This window comes from Myxocyprinus asiaticus, chromosome 10, assembly GCF_019703515.2.
Source record: "Myxocyprinus asiaticus isolate MX2 ecotype Aquarium Trade chromosome 10, UBuf_Myxa_2, whole genome shotgun sequence".
NCBI classification, from domain to species: domain Eukaryota; kingdom Metazoa; phylum Chordata; class Actinopteri; order Cypriniformes; family Catostomidae; genus Myxocyprinus; species Myxocyprinus asiaticus.
The window spans coordinates 35372968-35384941 of NC_059353.1; the positions used below are offsets into that span (position 1 = coordinate 35372968).

The following is an 11974-nucleotide window of genomic DNA, read 5'->3' on the forward strand; positions in this document are numbered from 1 at the left end:
ACCACTCCATTGACACATCTCAACCATGGCAAAAAGTGTTATCTTTGGAACTATACGTGTTGCTGTCTCCAAACTGCTCAGGTACCCTTAGGACATGATGTCGATGATGCATACCAGTTTTCTTTTAATCCAACAAAGCATTCAAAAGATACATCAATTTTTATGAAAATTCAGTATGGCAGAGAGGCAATAGGGCCAGTGTCGGTAAAATCCACATGACCCACGGAATCCATTGACACCGACCTCATGATTTTAGGACATACGGTTCAAAAGATAAGTAAGAGTAAACAATGGCAAAAATAATTTTTAATTTCTAGGCCAAACGGTTCAAAAGGTATGCGCAAAAGAAAAGTACATTTCTGAACCGGTCGTGGTGCTATAGAGTTTGTTTTATAGACCCCAAATTTGGTCAGGGGGCTATTTATATTCAGCCGTATAAGTGTGAATAAATAATGCATAAATGATTTCATCATTTTCCTATGTACGCTTCATAGGGCTGCCATAGATTCCAATTGGGAAGAAGAATAGTAATAAGAAAACTAACAAATACAATAGATGCCACGGCACCTTCGCAGCTTGGTCCCTAAATAAAGGAGCTAACGGGAAATACTTGAACTGGCCTCAACAAACTATTTAATGGTATTCATCTTACCATTCTAGGTAAAGTCTCCAATTAAAAAAGATACCACAAAAAGTTTTGGTGACAGACTCTTCTCTTTTTTCACATTCAGTTTTAAAGGAAACTAAAAACTTGCAATGCCTGAAATGGTTGTGCAAGGCTATGGTTATACAGTAAATGTCCTGTTAAAGAATAAAAGGGTTGTTAGAGATTGAGAAGAACATAAAGGGCAATAATTTATTTAACATAAATCTGGTTAAAAAAAAAAAAAAAAAAACACTGAAGTAACACTGAACCATGTTGTTACAAGTTCCGACACAGGGCAGAAGAACATGGTATGGAGGCATCTTGTTTTTTTTACCAAGCTTTCCTCTCATCATTTTTTAAATAAAACATTAACAATAATACATTTCTCTCTGTACATACTGCTGCAGTTGATACAGTATTTTACAACTGTAACAATAGTGCTGGTGTTGTGAGCTGCATGCTGTGCTGCCCATGAATGTCTGGCTTAAAAAGTGGACATGATCACCATCAAGTCTTGCATGAGATACACACCCGGACAAATGGGTACATGGTCTAAAACAAAAACTGGAGAACTCTAAGACTATTTAATAATTCAGACTGTGAGGAGTAAGTAGGCAATGGGGACTTGGCCCCAAAGTGACACTTGTTGCTATGGAGATGAGGTATTAGGTTTGAAGTGATCCACCCAAAATCTCCAAGGGTCTCAAGTTAGAATTGAGTTGCCAGTGCAAATAGCTGGCCATGTGCATTTGATGGCTTAAGTCTCACACTCACGTCCTTCCTGTGTGGTGTGGAGGTCTGAGTCATCTTTTCCGTCCTTTGCAAAGCTTGTTTCCCCCCCCCCCCCAAGTGTTTCTCTTAGTTCTCTCTTATTATGCTTACAAGTCTTTAAAAAAACTACAAAGTCAATGAGGCGATCAAGGCGCAAGTTCTCGCCCAGCAGTAGCTTTACTATACAGTTTTGCGCTTTGATCCCATCACGACAGGTCGAGCGTATTCCACAAAGTCATCAATGAGAACAGGCCATGCTCCTGAAACAAAAACAGGTCACATAAAAATCAACATACTCTTTGTTTGAAGGCAGTTATTTGTCTCTCTTGGTGATACAAAGCTTTGCCATTTTATAACTGGAAAAAAGCAAGCACCCATCTCTAAAAACAGGATTCCACACCTTTTGACCAATGAGTTTCCATGACTTTTCCAGTAATTTTTTATGACTGTATAAGTATTAAAAAAACAAATTATAGAGACTGCACTAACCAGAAAAATATAATTTTATTAAATACAGAAATTTCCAAGACCTGGCCTGGAAAACACAAATTTACAATTACCTGATATTTTCAGGCTTTTCATGACCATGGGATCCCTGGAAAAATGTAGTGATCATACTAAAAAAACAGACTTGTGCTGTGCTAGTTTCACTGCTGTTTCTGCCTTGGCTAACAAGATATAACAAAAAAAAGCTAATGTGTCTCACCTTCTTCATCATAGTTTGACATGTCATCTGCAATCATATTGCCAAAATCCAGAAGCAAATTCCATGTGTCTTTGGGAATTGATCGCTTATGATGCTCCTGCACAAAATGAAGGCACAGACTAAAGAGAAACTCAATTCATTACTAAAGAAAATGATTCTACCTACAAGCTTTTTGGGTAATACTCTATTTATTGGTCTGATTCAAGAAAATAGAGGCTGTACTTAATGTGTTGCGTAGAAACCAGAAAACCCATTTTAATCTGTATCCATTGCTAAAGAGGGTCAAAGATCCAATCCTGTAAAGCTTCAAAACAGAGTAAAATTGAAAAGCAAATCCAGCAGCACATGTGGAGTGGAGAATAATTAAAACTTTTTATTCTCCACATGTATTGTTTTAGCACTGATGAAGGCCTAGATGCCGAAATGTGTTGGCAAAATACAGTTTTAATTATTCTCCACTCCACAAGTGCTGCTGGATTTGCTTTTCAATTTTACTCTTCTTTCTTTTTCCAAGCACCTTGTTGGTTTTGTGAAGTTGCGCCAGAATAACTCTACAACAAGCTTCAAAACAGAAACAGAGTTACCAATAAAAATCTGTTCCAGAGGTCTAGGAACTTAAAACGTCCAGCCAGCACCAGGTTCCAATAAGCTACTGCCATCTCTAAATCTAAAATGGAAAAAGATGGTTTAATCGTTAATGCGGATGACTGTTTACTCAACTATGTTTACATGCAGCCAAATAATCTGTTAATAATCCGAATGAAAATTCTATCCAAATGAAAGAGGTGGTGCAGATCTGACAGAATAATAATTATGATGTAAACCTTTGAATGAAACTATAGTACTCTCACAATCCATTTCAAATACACCTTGCATACATGCAAAATACAGTGCAAGACAGCTCTCTCCCACCAATCTTTTCTACATATTCTAATCCAGAGATGTCTAAATATTTGAGAAGGAAGCTAATATGTTTACACAAGAAAGAATTTTGGGACACTGCTCTTAATTCTCGTCTTTTGTGAAGTACAGTTAGAAACATAAGAAAACTTTCTTGCTTTATTTTTGGATGTTAGATATGCAAAAACAGCAATTCTGCACTGGGGTGTCATGCTGATTTGCTTAACTTCAGCTGAGGGGACTCAAAAATATCTCACTGTTATGGTAACGTTGACACTAAATGCGGAACTTCATAAGTGCATACACTTTGCTCTGAATATATGTGACGCACATACAGTATAAACCTACATATATATATATATATATATATATATATATATATATATATATATATATATATATATATATTCAACCTTTAAGGTACATTTAAACAGTATATTCTGAATCTGCTATTGGGCAGATTTAATTGAAATTATGAACATTTGCGCATATAAACAAGCCTGGTAAAAGAGACACACAAAGAGGTAGAACAAAATAATTAAAGGTGCTGTTACCTAAACCTTTTTGTCCAGGATTTTTGGCAAAGTTGAAAGTAAATTGATAGAAATCTTTGAACTTTCCACTGTCTTTCAGATCCTGTTCTAATCTGGGCAGAAGAGCTCGGAGTTTCTCTGGACTGTCACACCTGCATACAAAATGAATACTTCATTCAGACATCATTCATTCAAAACTTAAATTATGAGACTAATTAATGATGTTCCAAGCTGTCATACACCTCAAACTTTCAACAATATGTCAACAGCGCACATGACTAAACAAGAAATATGATAAAGTCATAGCACACCCTAGCTCTGTCATGCCATCAATGAACTCTTTCTTGCTGAATTCGCACTGTGTTGCCGCACGAAACTTCCATGCCACAACCAGAACACTGATGCTTGCTGGATCCAGATTGAGGTCATCACAGAACTGTTGAATTCCATCTATTCCAATCTTATTCTCATCTTGGGGATCTGAATGAGAAAAATGAGTCACTTTTGAAAGACAAGAACAAGAACATTCAGTGTCAACCCAACACTTTAAAGGGGTCATGACATGAGGAATCAAATTTTCCTTGATCTTTTGACATGTAAGAGTTCATTGTACTATACAATAAACATACTTTAAGTTTCAGAACTCAAAACTTCCTCCTCAATACAAAAAGAGCATTTATTTAAACCAAGTCACAAAGAAGAATATATCTGCATATGACAGCAGGACATCAGCGCCTACTTTTACATGTTCGCACCCTTGGCCCACCCATTCATCCTTAGTCAGAAAGGTGAAGTGGAGAGAACAAGACTATAATAATATTTCTCTACCAACGGGGAATATAGGTCACCTTCTTTGGCTCATTCGCACTATTTTTACATAAAACATTGCATGTTTCGACATAAACATGCAATAGACTAACTGCTTTGACCATTTATATGCATTTCTGTCCATGTGTGCTGCGTCTTAAGAGTGGTACAAGTTCAACTTTTAAAAACGTCTCTTCTGCTCCATTCCATTGCTGCCACAGGCTGGTAGAACCATGTCTCGTCCACAGACAATGGAAGACGCTAGATGTCATGCCTGTGAAGACCAGCGTCTCTGCTCTTGCCTCTGTTAAAGCATCCCAACATCAAAAAATAGTGACTGAAGTTTAACAAATTTCCTGATCACATCAGTGCTGGGTGATATGTGTGTGCGTCATTTTTCGGCATGCATTGGATTATGTTCGTGCGTCATGTTTCACTGTGGATTGTATTATGTGTGTTCAGCATATTTCAGCGTGGACTGTATGTGTGTTTGACTCATTTCAGTGTGTGTTGTATGTGTTTTTGGCTCATACCAGCATGGATTGTTTATGAACCAGTCACAATATGATTCAGGCAAAGGAACTGTTTTTGAAAGATGGGGTAGTTAAAAACACTACTGGACCCGACCGCAAAACCGTAAGTAACCAATTCCATTCATGAATGTTTCATATGAGTATATCATGACCCCTTTAAAGATGCACTCAGTGGTCTAGGACTTTATAGTGACACGTCAACATGAATTCATGAAGTTTGTCTATCAATTGCTGTCACTTCACACTGAATTTAATTTTTGTCTTTGTTTTTCTCTGTTTTATACTATACACATGAATAAAATGGACATTCTTGGATGTTGCCGTTGAACGTTGCCGCGATGTTGGTGTTTGTCACGTGTTCACACTATGTGGACCTGTCGTTTTTCATCGTTTTGTGGCGTTGTGCAGGTCTTTGCAGTTTGTTTCATTGCTGCAGCAGGGACTCTTTAAATGAACATTTAATTTTTCCACTCACACTCATTCTGTTTAGAGTGATTGATCACACACATGCTGACCCCTACTACCACTCTGGACTATGCTGTATATTTTGATTGATGAAAAATCAGATTTTTTGGCCTACCTGGCTCAATTCCGTTTTTTGTAGTTTGAACAGGACAGCAACACATAAAACAGATTTTTACAACCCAGATCCAAACCACATTCGTAGGTGGTTTGAAGTCTGATTAAAATCAGATTTTTGTTCATGCATCTCAGTCTGAACAGTCAGATCGGATTTCATGCGAGTTTTTTTTCGTCATTTGTTGTGTCCAGTTGTTACGTCAGGATTTGCGACATGAAGACATCTACTGTGTTCCAAACAACATAAATGAGGTCTTCACACTATGTCTTATTTCATAGTACATTAACTAATTAACTAATCTGTTATTTGAATTAACAAATACAACTTTTTATTTTAAAAATGTACTACTATTTGTTGAAATTAATATTAACTAATATTATAATAAGTATTAATAAGTATTGCTCATTGTTAGTTCATGATAACTAATGTTGTTAACTATTGTTAACAAATGAAACCTTATTGTAAAGTTTTACTAAGTTTTCAATACGGGAAGTTTCGCAGCTGGCTAAAATACAGGACATCCCATCATAATTTCGGCCAAAATACATGACGTCGGTACAGTTGTCAACCCTAGCAGCAACAAACATTGCATATGCCACCTTTCCTGGTTTTTGCGCCATTGTCTGTGACAAATGTGTTCATATTCCGATACTGTCCTCGTGAAAAACATAATCAATGCAAAACATCCATTGTGAAACTTTGTAAGTTTGCATCGTTACTATGACAACAAATGTGGACGTGCGACCAAAAGCGACTGCTGTCTGAACAGAAAAAAATTAGATCTGGCCACATATACAGTGGTGTGAAAAAGTGTTTGCCCCCTTCCTGATTTCTTATTTTTTTGCATGTTTGTCACACTTAAATGTTTCAGATCATCAAACAAGTATAAATATTAGTCAAAGATAACACAAGTAAACACAAAATGCAATTTTTAAATGAAGGTTGTTATTCTTAAGGGAAAACAAAATCCAAACCTACATGGCCCTGTGTGAAAAAGTGATTGCCCCCTGAACCTAATAACTGGTTGGGCCACCCTTAGCAGCAACAACTGCAATCAAGCGTTTGCAATAACTTGCAATGAGTCTTTTACAGCGCTGTGGAGGAATTTTGGCCCACTCATCTTTGCAGAATTGTTGTAATTCAGCCACATTGGAGGGTTTGAGCATGAACTGCCTTTTTAAGGTCATGCCACAGCATCTCAATAGGATTCAGGTCAGGACTTTGACTAGGCCACTCCAAAGTCTTCATTTTGTTTTTCTTCAGCCATTCAGAGGTGGACTTGCTGGTGTGTTTTGGATCTTTGTCCTGCTTCAGCTTGAGGTCACGAACAGATGGCCGGACATTCTCCTTCAGGATTTTTTGGTAGACAGCAGAATTCATGGTTCCATTTATCACAGCAAGTCTTCCAGGTCCTGAAGCAGCAAAACAGCCCCAGACCATCACACTACCACCACCATATTTTACTGTTGGTATGATGTTCTTTTTCTGAAATGTGGTGTTACTTTTACTCCAGATGTAATGGGACACACACCTTCCAAAAAGTTCAAGTTTTGTCTCGTCAGTCCACATAGTATTTTCCCAAAAGTCTTGGGGTTCATCAAGATGTTTTCTGGCAAAAATGAGACGAGCCTTAATGTTCTTTTTGCTCAGCAGTGGTTTTCGTCTTGGAACTCTGCCATGCAGGCCATTTTTGCCCAGTCTCTTTCTTATGGTGAAGTCATGAACACTGACCTTAACTGAGGCAAGTGAGGCCTGCAGTTCTTTGGATGTTGTTGTGGGGTCTTTTGTGACCTCTTGGATGAGTCGTCGCTGCGCTCTTGGGGTAATTTTGGTCGGCCGGCCACTCCTGGGAAGGTTCACCACTGTTCCATGTTTTCGCCATTTGTGGATAATGGCTCTCACTGTGGTTCTCTGGAGTCCCAAAGCTTTAGAAATGGCTTTATAACCTTTTCCAGACTGATAGATCTCAATTACTTTCTTTCTCATTTGTTCCTGAATTTCTTTGGATCTCGGCATGATGTCTAGCTTTTGAAGATCTTTTGGTCTACTTCACTTTGTCAGGCAGGTCCTATTTAAGTGATTTCTTGATTGAGAACAGGTGTGGCAGTAATCAGGCCTGGGTGTGGCTAGAGAAATTGAACTCAGGTGTGATAAACCACAGTTAAGTTATGTTTTAACAGGTGGGGCAAACACTTTTTCACACAGGGCCATGTAGGTTTGGATTTTGTTTTCCCTTAATAATAACAACCTTCATGTAAAAACTGCATTTTGTGTTTACTTGTGTTATCTTTGACTAATATTTAAACTTGTTTGATGATCTGAAACATTTAAGTGTGACAAACATGCAAAAAAATAAGAAATCAGGAAGGGGGCAAACACTTTTTCACACCACTGTAACTTGCAGTTTGAACAGTTAGTCCAAAAAAAATTCGGATTTGAGAAAAAACTTTGATTTTCCCTTCAGTATGAAAAAAAGCCTAATGCACGTTTTCTGTGAGCACTTGACCCAATCCTGTTAATGCACTAAAGAAAACTCTTAAAACTTTTCTTAATTATTCTAACTATTCTCAAAACTCTGCTCTAGCATTTATTTCACTGAGCAATTTTGGAACTTTTGTAATGAAGCACTTCTCATGTTACTGCTGCCTTAGGATAAATTGCATATGTTGTAATGCTCAATTCTCAAGTTGCTTTGGATAAAAGCACCTACTAAATGAATAACTATAAAGGTAAAACAGCTTTTTCTAGGACTCTGATATAACTGAAATCTTCATCTCATGTGAGTGTACATCTTTTTAAATCACATTTGTCAAAAGTACTATTCATTTATTGGTGTTTATAATGATTAAAAAATGACTCAATGCATCTTTAAACGCAGCGGCACACAGCAGCACACATACAGTAATAAATATCAGAATAAGGAAAAACTTGCCTTTATATCGATTGTAGAGCTGATCCAGCTTTTTTCGGTCCACTGAGCTTTTCATGGATTCCTTGTGGTACAAATCTGGGTTCTGAAAGTAGTTGTCGGTGGCCACCTCTAGTTTCCAGTCATTTTGAGTGAGGCAGTATACGGCGGTCTTCTCCCCGGCTTGAGTGAAGGACATGAACTGCCGTACCTTGTCCTTTTGTGAGGATTTTAGTTTATGCTGTGTGAACACAACAGATATTTCCTCAGACATGAACTCTGACAGATGGAGAAATAAACTCAGCAGTGTGTACAAACAGAAAGAGACACAAACGATCATACACAGATAAAAAATTGCGCACATTCAGACACAAGCAGACAAAAGCTGATAACGGGAAGAATAGTAAACAAAGCGTTGACCCTAAAGAACAGACCAATTTAAAAGGGCATTCTACCGGTTATAGCAAAGCTTTGACTGAACGACTGAAGCATAAAGCATGTGAGGACCTGTGACAGGCCACTTGTGCCTGGCATGTAATATGAGATGGCAAGCTCAGGGCAGCCAGTGCAAAACAACCATGTTACCAGACAGTTATTTCCATCGATGCCCAGTAAGCTGTTTTTACTCAAGTTCACAAGAACTGTTTTGAACAGGCTGTCACAACAAATTGTACCAGAATGCCAATGTGCAAAAATGTTTCATAGCGCTCTCAAGACTTGCTTAAAGGACATTACAACCTGGAAAATAACCAGGCTACTACTAGGGGTTGGGTTATAAGGGCAGGGCAAAAAGTGTGACGTTTGACATTTAATTACCCTTATGTTCTGTTGACATTGACTTGCAAGTTGTTTGGTGTCTCAGAGACCCCCATGCAATAATAGTCAATTGAAAATGTAAGTAATTTCATTGCATTTATTCATGTTTTAGGCTATACCTGAGATCCCAATGACCCCAGGAAGGGGCCCTTTTAAACATGTCATTAAGTTTCTTGTTTACATAATCTTGTTTATAATCAGCCTCATAGAATTAAGAAAAGTCATGACATTTCACATAACCCCATTTAAGTATGTTTTTGAGCTTTTTAAAAAGGGACTTGGGGGTCTTACAAAACCAAAACAGAACGTCAGGGTTAACAGCATGCATGCTATAATCGAAACTACTTGCTATGTCACAGAATAATGTTCATATTCTGATGTATTATGCATTACATACGATAGGATTCCAGGGCACCATAAAAGGAAAAAGTACATGCTGAGCTGCCTCAAATATCAACAACTGACCTTCCTGCCCATACAAAACATACACAATTCTGCTCATTCTCGGTGCGACACGCGCAACCGACAACTCGTACAAGCAGCTTAATATCTACGTTTGCCAGATCTTCTCCGTCGAACACAGAAGCAGAAAACCATAGCAAATGTTTTATTTCTATTTCACCTTTTATTTCTATTTCACCTACCATTTTATCACCCGCTGTTTGGCCAAATTAATACCTAGTGCTCCCATGTACGACTGCGCATGCGCGTAGGCATGAAGGGAATGCGCTAGAACACCAGCGAGTCTGCGCGGTGAAACACTCAGATGTTGGGAGTTGTAGTTTTTAAACGTGCATTTTGTAGTTCATTGTAACAAGGGTCTGTCTCTTGATTGTAATGTCACTGCACACGTTAATACAACATGATATAATTGAAGACCCAGCTTTAAAGCTTTTCATCTGAACTTTAGAAAAAGTAGCCTGTATAAGTATAGTTCACAACATTGAAGGACTACTAGGAGGGAAAAGTTATGATTACACAAGTAAATAAATCATGTCAAATCCAGTAAAAATCATTGTAAAGAATGGATTATGAATTCTGTTTCCAATTTTTTAGTTCAACGATTCTTTCTTGATACCACTTCTGTCATCTCAAGTGCAAAATCTAAAGGCTCTGCAAGCATAATGTAATGCCGGTTATGACCTACTTTTAAGCAACTTCAGCTGACCACTGCACTATGGCTAAACCTTTGAGTGGATAAGAGTGTTGGATGTTTAGTGTGAAAAGAGCTAAACAACCCGATTTAAAGTGTGTTTTACATGTTACTTACTTTTTAGACTTTCTGTATTATTTGTAATACCTATAATTCAGATCAGTACATATTTCACACATGGTTGTAGCTCAAATAACCTGCTTTTCAAAGTGTTTCATAAACTCTTGTAAATAAACACAGACACAGTGTGGGTTGCAAAAGCATGCTGACCTTCCAGACTTATGCTATATGCAGTTAGTGGTAAGCTGAGACACAGTGATGTATCATTCAAAATAATGTTTAATTCATCTAATATATTGGTTGAGTATTTTAGGAAATGTTCAGCATTAGATCTTTTAGCTTCACACTGTAGGTCTATTGGAAAAACCATCTCTATTAATGTAATTTTTTTAAAACCTATATAACATCTTTAAATATGCTTTTGCCCACCCAAAATCCTGAGAATGTTAGTAGCATGAAAATGGTGACACCCTTTTTTGAACTAATTTCCATTCTGTTATCTTTATTAAACATACAGTGTACGTCCTGTCTGTGGTGGCAACATTCTCACAGATAAACAGGTTCCAGAATATGAATGAAAAAAATCAACCTCATGACACATTTCAACTTATTATACAGCTGATTTTCACTTTTGGAATCTTAAAGGAATAATCCCTGTTCAGTACAAGTTAAGCTCAATAGACAGCATTTGTGGCATAATGTTGATTTCCACATAAAAATTGTTTTAAATTAGACTCATCCCTCATTTTCTTTAAAAAAAGCAAAAATCGAAGTTACAGTGAGGCACTTATAATGGAAGTGAATGGGGCCATTTTCTGGAGGGTTTAAAGGCAGAAATGTGATGCTTATAATTTTATAAAAGTACTTGCATTAATTCTTCTGTTAAAATTTGTGTATTATTTGAGCTGCAAAGTTGTTTAAGTATTAATTTTTACAGTCATTTTAGGGTTTGTTGACATTACATTGTTATGGCAGCAAAGTTGTGTAATTGTCTATAACTATGCAGAAAAGGTTAGTTAACGATTTTATTATACTAAAATCATATTTACACGCATATTGTTTACGTTTTGTGGCTATACTTTTGAAACAGTGAGTATTTTAATGTTTATGGATTGGCCCCTTTCATTTCCATTGTTAGTGCCTCACTGAGAGTGTTAGGTAAATTACCAACAAAAAAAGTAATCCATTACAAATTACAAAATATTTATCTAAGATTGTAATCAGATTACTTAACAAATTACTTCACAAATTACACTCACCATGTGTCCCACTGAAAATGAACCACATTATAGCAACCATGAGGAGGTTACCCCATGTGACTACCCTCCCTAGCAACTGGGCCAATTTGGTTGCTTAGGAGACCTGGCTGGAGTCACTCAGCATGCCCTGGGATTTGAACTAGTGAACTAGTGAACTCCAGGGGTGGTAGCCAGTGTCTTTTACCACTAAGTTACTTTCTAAAACACTTTTCTGCTCAACAAATTCAAAATTTGTACCTGGTTCATTGTTACACACTCACTCAGCATACACTCTCCTTCACATAACTCATGTCCATTCATCC

General features: G+C 37.3%; 1 protein-coding gene across 3 annotated transcripts; it reads right to left on the reverse strand.

The window, feature by feature from the left end:
• Window positions 1-1486: 1486 nt before the first annotated feature.
• On the reverse strand, window positions 1487-9936 carry LOC127447512 (DCN1-like protein 2). Of its 3 annotated transcripts, none has more exons than XM_051709442.1 (7): window positions 9845-9936; window positions 8409-8625; window positions 3868-4036; window positions 3578-3708; window positions 2708-2790; window positions 2124-2220; window positions 1487-1677 (listed from the first exon to the last, which is right to left on the reverse strand). In XM_051709442.1, the coding sequence occupies exons 1-7, from the start codon at window positions 9845-9847 to the stop codon at window positions 1598-1600; spliced, it is 780 nt and encodes a 259-aa protein (XP_051565402.1). In that variant the 5' UTR covers window positions 9848-9936; the 3' UTR covers window positions 1487-1597. The 3 variants fall into 3 exon arrangements, 2 of the variants coding, with proteins under 2 accessions (XP_051565402.1, XP_051565403.1); XM_051709443.1 differs by lacking the exon at window positions 9845-9936 and adding an exon at window positions 8970-9083; XR_007898391.1 differs by having other exon boundaries at window positions 1626-1677; window positions 2124-2790.
• Window positions 9937-11974: the final 2038 nt, after the last annotated feature.

Coding starts and splice junctions, on each gene's coding strand:
- LOC127447512 (XM_051709442.1), bottom strand. Junction 3,709..3,867: donor GATGGCATGACAGAGCTAGG/GTGTGCTATGAC, acceptor TTTTGTATGCAG/GTGTGACAGTCCAGAGAAAC. Junction 1,678..2,123: donor GTCAAACTATGATGAAGAAG/GTGAGACACATT, acceptor TTTTTGTTTCAG/GAGCATGGCCTGTTCTCATT.